Below are 10,758 nucleotides of genomic sequence, written 5' to 3' on the forward strand. Positions count from 1 at the left end.
ACTTTTGCGATAAACCACAAGGATTACTTGGAAGAGTTAGATGACATAGGATTTGCTTCAATACTTCAAAGCAAGAAAAGTCTTAACATATCTCTACATTTCGAAAGTTGCAGAGATTTTTCTCTTGCTTGGGATAGAAAAAATGTAAATCTTCCCCGTTGGCCTAAATAGAAACAACAAAACTATACGAGAGATATTCGAAACCGAGAACGAAGTAGGTCAAGCTGTAGTGGAACACACCTTCTCAGAAACTCATAATCCAATACTTGAAATGGTGTGACACAGAGGTTGCAGTAAAGAATTTTACTAACGACGTTGTTCCTTGGGTTGAGTAATTTTTGTGTTGCAATACACACAGCTGGTTAACGCTAACGTAACCAATTGTGATTTGTACTGTTATGAAAATTCGAATGTTTTCATAAGAACATAGACACTTCGAAGCAGTGCTTATTTTCATGGGTGTAGAAAGAAAGGCTATGGTAGAGAAGAAAGACTGTAACAAGAACAGGTCACAGAAACTGATATTCTCAAGTCTGCCAGTCGAAACTCCCGAAACGACAGAAGAGATCATCTTGCCTTCGGAGCCAAGAGCTGATGAACATGAAACAAACCAGGAAGCCCCTAAGGAAGCTAAAATCAAGGAAGTTGAGAACCAAGAAACCAAAGATCCATACCTCAGTGATCGCATGATGACTGAGATGAAATGAAGCCTGGGACAAGAATCAAGCAATTGGAAGGGTTAGAAGAAGACAACAAAGAATCAGAGAAGAAAAAACGCTAACAGGTGCACACTTCCTTCCAGGACAGCATGAAATTCATGGATCCTGTAAATATGTAACATAACGCTTAAATCAGAAGTAGTTAGTGTGAAGTGTGATAATTAAAATGTGAGCTTGAGGAGAAAACAGTGGCAGGTATTTTAAACGATATTGTGGTTTATTACAACATAATAGTTGCATTCTTACACGACATCGCATGCTTCTGTCCATTACAGAAAAGGCTCACGGGTAGCTTTATGTTGCCCAATTCTCCAATATGTTTTAAAAAGAAACAGAATCACCAAGAATTTCAATGTTTATTTGTCAGTACGATATAATAGCCAAAATGGCTGCATGCTTCATTTCCACTCAATGTGCAATGTCTGTGATTCTAATTCAAAAGTAACTGTGTTGAAGTCATTGTTAATGGGTGAGGGATATAAACTTCCACGAGTATGTTTTGCTATTGTTGAACTGCATTGGACATAGATGTTCTTTTTTCAATTCATTAATAAAACATTGTTGGTGTGTCGAATGTCTGAGGTGAGTTTGGACGTATGATTTAATTGTCTAAGTGACGCGGTGGGTTATTTGAACAATACTGTACCGTAAAGATAACTTTTCTTCTACTCATCTATAAGTTTTCCAGTAAACATTCGTAGTTCAATACTGTTTACTATATAATTGTCGTAGATCTAACAAACATATTGAGAGGCCTATGTAGCGGGTGAGATTTTTACTCACTAGTATACAACTTAAGTCTTCATTTTACGTTGTTTCTGTCGAATGTGAATAAATTCATTCTGAGAGCTGAGTATGAGTTCATAGTTATACTCTTGACTTCCTCGACGCTGAAGCACAATCACGGGTTCTTCTTTTAACGTTAAACTGAATATTACCAGAGGTATAAATTGTCAATTCGCAGGATTCGTGTTTTCTTATCAGTATTAATAATATAAAAGAAACATGACTGCGTATCGTTCATCCCTCAATCTACTACACCTTCCAAATTGAAGCTGATCCTTCTGGAGCCTTTTCAAAAGGATTTCCACCACACACATATCTAATAACAGTTTGATTCAGTACCATATGACTTAAAGTTCGTAAGCGCGTAGGATATCTCCATCTCATCAGATAATATTCTTCTAATATCTTTTTGGATGGACTTGTTCTACGCGCCCACGAAGTATTTAAGCCATATGGAACTGAGTTAAACTGTTTGATTCTTCCAAGATGCATCAAAATTAGTTTGTTGAAACACGATTTCACATCAAGCGTCTTGCAAATCTAATACAAAAATGAAATTTATGTAACTTCTACCAAATGTGCTGACTGTCACTTTCTTTCGTTTGTCTTCTCATTCGTGTGTATATATATATATATATATATATATATATATATATATATATATATATATATATATATATATATATATATATATATATATATATATATATATATATATATGTATATATATATTGTTACTTGTTTCAGTCTGGACCACCGTTTTTATGTTCACTTATAACAGAACCAATTTTACATTAATCAGATGGGTTACACAATACTTTTCTAAAGCACAAATTTAGTTATTTTTGAAAGAGTGTTCGACAGAATCGGAGTAAGAGCAATGCGACTACCTAATCGAAATCTACTGATCTAAGAAATGACCAACCAGTGGAACCCAGAGATGGACATTTCGATTAGAAGTTCGCTCACTAGACACATTAGAAAAACTGATATCAAGAGCAATAACATCGCTTTCACTAAATTCCTTCGAACATGCACCCACTTGTTAATAATACAGGAGATTAGATCACCAATAGACTTGGCTTTATGAAAATCATACTGGTGGTCATTGAAGGGAGACACAAATTGCAAGTATTAAAAGACAGATGAGTGTTTTGCTAAAGTCAAAGTTAAACTCAAAATACTATTAGAATAGAGTTCTGAGCTCAAAATTCAAGCTTTGTACGCAATGTTATACATAAAATAAGTTCATTTTGAATATTAATGTTCTCATAAGAAAACCCCGAAATAATGTTATGCAAATTATATATATACTTCTCGGCGCTGATTTTACTTATTGTACAGTATTTTGCAAAATATATGTTACAATGCACATTATATAACAAGGTGAAAGTTTCTGTGATCGACAACATATGCACATGTGCAAATGCAGCACGTGTTCTGTCAAGTGATACTAATAATCGTGGAAAAGAATTTTCGAAAATTAATTCAAGATAAATAAACAAAGAAATATAATGTAAACAATCGTAGGATAGGCCGTTTAGGTGGACAAAAAAAAAAAGAAAATGTATATAATTAGAAAGCTGCTTATAATTAGATACTGCAAATAACAATAGTTGTTGAATAAATTAAATCGATGTGCAATATATTCCCACCTTACATTTCAAAAGATTTCTATATATACTGAGCTAACTCATTCTGGTTAACTCATTCTGAAAGCACACAGAAACAAGTGAAGGTAAGTGTCTTACTCTGTTATGACATTTCGATACAGCAGTAATACTGAAGGTGTAATTCAGGCATGGGCAACATATTTCCAGAAGCGGGCTGCATGAGACATGATTCATTTTCAGGCGGGCTGCACTATCAAAAAGTCCAAGGTAATTTTTCGTTAAAAATCAGCACCGAGAAGTATATATATAATTTTGCAGATAATATTACCAGAGTCTTATGAGACAATATATACCAAGACTAACCAATATTTTCATTGAGAACAGGCCTATAATTATTACAGTAAACGTAATAAAAACTTGCATTTCTTCAAAAGCTGCGTATTAAATTGAGTTTTTGGTTAGCAGTTCCCAGCGTCTTATAGCAGAAACTGAAAAGAAACGCTCCTATTGATCTACAGGATTTGGAAAAAGATCAGTTGAATTAGCAGAGTTCCTGCATTGCCAATTTCATTTTTTAAGTACCGATTTTTGAAAATTATCAGTTAATAATGTTTTTTCTTCGTTTTATTTGATTTTCAGAAATGAATCGTCTATACTTTGCATTCGTTATACTGCTCAATATTGTCTATGCGAATTCATATTCAGGAGAATTTGTTCAAGATTGTTATAATAGACTGTGCGATTCTAACAACCAGCAGCCGAAGCAAAGTATCCACCGATTGCAGTATTGCGTTTATAAATTGCAACTCACTAAGCCATGTTTTAATTGGCCAACAAAGAATAGATATTCTGAAAGCTCGTCCTCGTCCTCGTCAGGCTGGAGAAGAAATATGCCTACTGATGTGCCAAGAATAAGGAAGGAATATAGGTTGCTCAGTGAACGTGAAAGATACGATTTCCATCGTAGTGTTTATCTTTTAAAACAAGATACGGTAAGAATATTTTGTTGTACATGAACATCAATGCACCCGACAGGGATACATAGAGGCACGCGCGTACGTGTGTGTGACTGTGTAAGTGCGTGTATGTGAGTGTGTTTCACCTTCATATTTTTCACAAGAATAACTTCATGTCTTAGAATGAGAACCCTGAAGAGAATATATCGTATTAAATCGGAGTTTTTATATGTGACTATAGTAAAATGACTCCTTTTTACTCCAACAATCATAGCTAACAAAGATGAGCTTGTTCCAGCGAAACAGATATACATCTATGCCAATGATTTACACCCACCTACACATCTGTGTGTGTGTGTATGTATGTATATATGTATACATATATAGACCACACGGACACACAGATACACAGAGACACGGAGACACACGCACATACAGATATTATGTGTGTGTGTGTGTGTGTGTGTGTGTGTGTGTGTGTGTGTGTGTGTGTGTGTGTGTGTGTGTGTGTGTGTGTGTGGATGTTTATATATATTCATATACTGTATCCCCATACCAAAGATGACATTGTTGAAGAGTGGTCAACCTTAACTTGATCTTCTCGCTCTCTCTCTCTCTCTTTATCTAGCGACCTATCTATCTGTCTATCAAGTTATTTATCTATTTCTCCCAATCACTCTCTCGATCTTTAAAAAGAATCAGTGTGCTGATTAAAGAAAAAGCGAAATATATTTGATGTGAAAGTAAAATATCAAAATCAAAGTAACTACAAAAATACATCATATGTAATTTCGAATAAACCTCAACAAACGTTAGTTGCGCCCCAATCATTGTGATTTTTCTTATTGTTTCACTTACAGAGTATGTCACCAAATATATACGATGCTATCGCCTTCCTGCACACTGGTGAAACTGCAAGAAACGCCCATGCTGGACCAACATTTCTTCTCTGGCACAGAATCTATTTGAAAATGTAAGCCATGCAATCAAACATAACCTTACATTTCTTTCTTTTTTCTTTCTTCCTTTTTTCTTTCTTTCTTTATTTGTTTTCTTCTTCTTTTGCGTTCTTTCTTGTCTTTCTTTTACTTTGCTATATTCTTCCATTCTCTGTTTTGTCCTTGAGTTGTTTTGTTTTATGAGTAATTTAGTTTTTTCGGACACTTAGAATTCTTTACCGATGTTTCCCTTTTTGTCTGAGTTCTCTGTCATTAATTTCAACCACGCAAGTCGAAAAGGAAGATTCTATGTAATTGCTGGACGTACACGAAATAGTACCCAATTCTCCCTCAAAAACACCTCTTGCTCTATTTCTTATAGAAAACAAAAAAACAGACGATAAATTCGAGCATGAATGTTTAATATAATATACGAAAATAAAGTGAGATAGCATTGAAAATGCTTTTATTCAAAGAAACAATTCTCTACCGTCACGATGTCTAACTTTAAGGCAAAACTATGTAAAGATTTATTACAGTATGATACGGCTTCATCGTTTTGCTCACTGGCTTGTCTACTATAGCCTACCACAATTCGTTATGTATTAATCCAAAAACACATTTCGTTGCCTCCGAATTCACATAATCCATCCTGGTTTACCAATTTTCCACTCTATTTCCCCAAACTCTGCCACATCTCAATCTTTCTTACAAACTACTTATTAATATTTCGCATTTCACCGGCGAAGGTATTCTGCCTGGGACGTTAAAATTGCTGCAGATAAAAAAATGATTTCTTCCACTTCGCGAGATATTTTAGAAATAAATGTTTTTCTGTTCTTTAGTTTAAGAGTACTACATCTGAAGACATTATGCAGTGCTCATCATTTATATTTTGAAGTAAATAATGGACGGATAGGTTGATATCTTGAATAGTTATTTAGATACAGGAATTAGTTATACCACTTAGCTGTATATATTTAGAACTAGGTGGTATCAAAAAGTTCCCAGATTAGTTCTGTAGGCGTCAAGTGATGGCAGAACATGGTTGTGTTCGCAGTGAGAGCTAGCAGTGACCTTCATGAGGCAGTGTGCCGAGTGACATAGCTGTACTTACTTCGCAAGTTGTAGAATTTATTCTTCTGTGATCACGTGTATGCTGTAGTCTGCGATTTTGTCATGGATAGGAAGCTAGAAAAAAAAGCCAACATGAAATTGTGCATTAAAGTTGAGAAGCCTGCTACAGAGACATTCAGTATGCTTCGGCAACCTTACCGCTACGAGGCAATGGGCCGTACGCAAAGATTCAAGTGGTACGGGCGGTTCAAAAGCGGAAGAACGTCCCTGGAAAACGGTGAGCGATCTGGAAGACCTGTCACGAGCGTCGACCCGGAAATGTGGAGAAAATTCATCAGCTTGTGCATGAGGATCGTCAGAAGACAGTCAACAATATTGCTGATGTTGTTGGTCTGTCGTATGGGTCCGTGCAGGCAATCCTAACGTCTGAATTGAACATGCGGCGTGACTCTACCAAGTTTGTGCCCCGTCTGCTGATCACTGCGCAGAAAGGACATCCCTTCGAAGTCTGTCAAGATCTGCGCCAGCGCACCGCTGATGTCCTATCCTTCATGTCAAGGATCATCACCGGTGATGAGAATTGGGTCTACGGGTGCGCCCCTGAGACGACGCGGCAGTCGCCGCGATGGAGCAGCCATTCACCTTCACGATCGAAGGCACGACAGAGCCGAAGCTCAGTTAAGAGCATGCTCGTCGTTTCTTTTCCCTTTTTTTCACATCTGCGGTATTGCATATGGAGAATTCACCCCACAGGGCCATACCATCAATCGAGAGTTTCACTGCGGCGTTTTGAAGCGGTTGAGGGAGGACATTTGACGAGAGCGACGGATTCTTCATGACGACAATGTACCCTCATTTTTCGCCTGAAACAGCGTGGTATCGCTTCCACACCCGCCCTATTCGCCAGATTTAGCACCTGCAGACTTCCATCTTTTCCCCAAGATAAAAAGACAGCTCAAAGGTTACCGTTTTAACACCGTTGTCGAGATCCAGAGCGGATGGCAGAAGCTCCTCAACTCACTTACGGAAAACAACTTTCAGGCCGGATTACAAAAGTGACAGGAACGCTGGGTCCGATGTATTTCTGCGCAAGTAACTATTTCGAAGGAGATTATGTTAACACTTAAGTAAATAAGTTAATTTTTATTAAACATAATTAGTCGTCCGTGAAGCTTTTGATACCACCTCGTAATCTAAGTAAATTCGACTGTTGTGAGCTAGAAATCTCAGAGTCCGAGAATCTCAACCGTTGATCCTTGTTTGCCAAGAGACATCAGTATACTAAAAATTAAATCAAGTCCAGTACTCGAACATTTTCTAAGAAATATAGTTACTCGCTCGATTAAATATTGGGCAATAAATGTAAATAAGCATTGATATATATTTTCTACGTATTAAATTGAGTTTACATTTTTTTATTTTAGGATGGAAGATGCACTTCGTAAAAAAGTGCCAGGTGTAACAATTCCATTTTGGGATCCAACTCTTGACAGTTCTCTTTCTAATCCTCGAGATTCCACTATGTGGTCAGATGAGTTAATGGGAACTATCAATGGTTTCGTCACTAAAGGGCCGTTTGCTAACTGGAAAACACCAGCTGGTATTCTGATAAGGAACGGTTTCAGTAGAAGGTTACCGACACGTAGTAACATCGAAAATGTTCTCACTCGAACGAAACTCGGAGAGATCTCTGAACCTAATGCGCAAGAACAATATAACTTGGAATTCATGCATAATTCTATGCATGTTGCTATTGGAGGTCACATGAGTATGATACCATCATCGCCCATGGACCCAATGTTCTGGCTAGTCCACAGTTACATAGAACTTGTTTACACGCGTTTCAATGAAAACCAAAGGCAACACAACGTTAATCCTGCAACAGATTATCCTTCGGATTATGGTTTAAATGTTTATGCCCCTAATCAAAGTATTGGTCTTATGAATTTAACCGTTGCAGAAGCATTAGGAGAAACTGCAAGTTACACTAATATTTACAAATATGACTATAGTTACTTGGGAAACTGTGCTCTCAATCCAAACCTATGTAATTCTCCATACCTAACCTGCAATAATGGTAGATGCGAGTCGAAATCTAGAAATTCAACTCGTTGCAGTACTTTAATTCCCTATCAGAATATGTTTTGTGTTAACCGTAGATGCGATATAGATGAATGGGCATTTATTCCGGTCGAAATTATTTACGAACGTCCTTTCGACACGATGAAATTTGGAAATTTTCCTATTAAAAATGGTCTGCCGAATTTACTGAATGATCTGTACGATGATAATCAACCCCTAAATTCCTCGTCCCGTAACTCTACTGAAAATGATTGTCAAAATAGTAAGTGCTGTGGTCCAGCAGGAAGACTCAACGTGCAAGCTAGTGGTATAAATTATTTTGGAAATTATCAAGAAATGGTGGTACTTGATCGTAGATTAGCTGTATCATCGGATATCACCTATATCGGTATCAGAAACCCCGAAAAAAACCACAGTGTGGTTTTTATCACAGCTTCAGAACAATGTGGAAGAATATGTCGTCCTTCTTGTTTAGTGCCGGGTTCAAATCCACCGAGATACACACCATGTATAGGACTGTTGAACATAACACGTAACAACGCTACTTTCTACGGTAAAACACTCGCAGAAGCTTACATGAAAGTGTGGGATTATAAAAACCAGATACGACCGAAAATAAGACACGAGAATATACCAATAGTGTTCCATTGTGATGACAGCCGGTGGCCATTTAACAACAACACCAATGCAACAACAACCGCGTCACCGTCGACAAGGGCAACGACTACAACAGCGACAACAACAACCACAACACCATCTACTACTGCATCTACAACAACACGTGTGTACTGGCCAAGTGGACCGTCACCTAAAAGTAAGTAATAATGAATTTCGTTATCGTCTGTAACTGTCATCATCTGTTCTTGTTATGCGGTTGAGGGTAGGCCCGTGTGGATCATATTAAGCTTTGTGGCTTTGTAAGTGTAGTTCTAATATGCATATTGAGAGTAGTTGTGTAATACATATATAAAAATAGTTCTTGATTGCTTTGCACTATTTCAATATTTTGTTACTATTCAAGCCAAGAAAATATTCGACAATTTCTCATACAGGCATTAAACTCACCCTCTACCAATTCTTGCAAACCCAGCAGGTGTGGGAAATACCATCTTTTTTGGAAGAATTTCTCGTAATTTTATAACAACGGTAAATGCAATGTGAAAATAAGAATCGTTTCAATTTTAGACAGCAATTTTGAATGAAGTAGTTACTCGATTATATTGACCACAGTATTACACTGCTACTTATGAAGATATAAGAGTTGAATTCGGCAAAATGTGTGTGTGTGTGTGTGTGTGTGCGCGCGTGCAAAGTCGCGTGGTCTAGTGGTTAGGGTGTTGCTAGAACATGTGTTCGATTCCCGGATCGGATGATGCGTTGTGTCCCTAAGCAAAACACTTTATCTCATGTCGCTCTGGAAGTGACAAAATCGTTGGTGCATTGGCATAAATGCTTTACGGTATATCTACTGACACTCTGCATTCTGAGTTCAAATCCCACCTGCCTGGAGAAAGTAATAAGAAACCACACCAGTATGCATCCCAAGCATAGTCATGGTAGCTGAAGTTCCAATAACCTACTTAACAGTTGAAGTTCCAGTAATCTACTTAACAACAGCAACTTTCTTATATATATGTAATTAAGTAAAAATGTTGCTTTCTGATTTCTAATCACTCATTTCGGAAATTACCCTAAGTTAATCAGGATCGAAGAGATAAAATATTTAGTTGTTATATATATATATATGTAGGTGCCATATCTACCTACATATATATAGCTGTTAGATAATTGTCCTGGTCATGGACATAATGAAGCACTGGTTACATACGGCACAACTCGCCAAACTCCCGTCATTTTTCACGGAGTATATCAGTACCGAAAAAGAGGAAATGTACCTAGGGTCATTCGGAACTTCATATATTCTTGATAAACACGACTACCATGGCAATGTTATTTCCTTGTACTCAGCCTATAATCGCCTATTGTTAGTAGGTTTATTAAACCACATCATTCATGCAGCTCACCAAGACATTTTGCTTTGTAATGAATTATAGTTACTAAGTTTGTCGTTTCCCCTAATATTTTTTGTTTCTCTATTGCAGAATGCTATATCAACCAAGATTGTGCTATTGCCAAAGGATGTAACTGTATATCGATGGACAAACAGCCTTGCTTACAAAAGTGTTCCCATTACGCTTTATGTACATATGGCACTTATACAGTATCTTCCTGTGGCTACGGTAGAAGGTATGAACCTCGTTTAAGAAGATGCATTCCTGGACGTTGTCCATATTAAATGTATGGCTGCTGCCACTTTTATTAAGCAATATTCCCAACGAAACTACAGAAGTTGAATTTTCCTCCACGTTTGAATTTTACAGAGTAATATTTAAGGGAGGACATTCTCCAACAGCATAACACATGTTTATTTCTAGATGAATGAATGGGACGATGGGTAATGATGTAAAAGAGAATGTGGAGATGGAAAATGAATGAACGAATGAATGGACGAATGAACGAATGAATGGACGAATGAACGAATGAACGAATGAACGCTCGAGCGAGCGAGCGAGCGATTTCTATGGGA

General features: G+C 37.2%; 1 protein-coding gene across 2 annotated transcripts in view; it reads left to right on the forward strand.

The window, feature by feature from the left end:
* The first annotated feature begins 3,209 nt into the window (after nt 1-3,209).
* The window catches only part of LOC106882063 (uncharacterized), a 7,700-nt gene continuing 151 nt past the window's right edge, over nt 3,210-10,758 (forward strand). The window contains exons 1-5 of one of the 2 annotated variants that reach the window (XM_089349212.1): nt 3,210-3,385; nt 3,758-4,110; nt 4,935-5,047; nt 7,514-8,985; nt 10,274-10,758. The exon at nt 10,274-10,758 is cut by the window's right edge and continues 151 nt beyond it. In XM_089349212.1, coding sequence (XP_089205338.1) covers nt 3,307-3,385; nt 3,758-4,110; nt 4,935-5,047; nt 7,514-8,985; nt 10,274-10,467 — 2,211 coding nt within the window. In that variant the 5' untranslated portion in view covers nt 3,210-3,306 and the 3' untranslated portion in view covers nt 10,468-10,758. The remainder of the gene's footprint in view (nt 3,386-3,757; nt 4,111-4,934; nt 5,048-7,513; nt 8,986-10,273) is intronic. The other variant, XM_014932625.3, reaches the window with a different exon arrangement.

The sequence above is a fragment of the Octopus bimaculoides genome, chromosome 3, assembly GCF_046866305.1.
Source record: "Octopus bimaculoides isolate indiv1 chromosome 3, ASM4686630v1, whole genome shotgun sequence".
NCBI classification, from domain to species: Eukaryota; Metazoa; Mollusca; class Cephalopoda; order Octopoda; family Octopodidae; genus Octopus; species Octopus bimaculoides.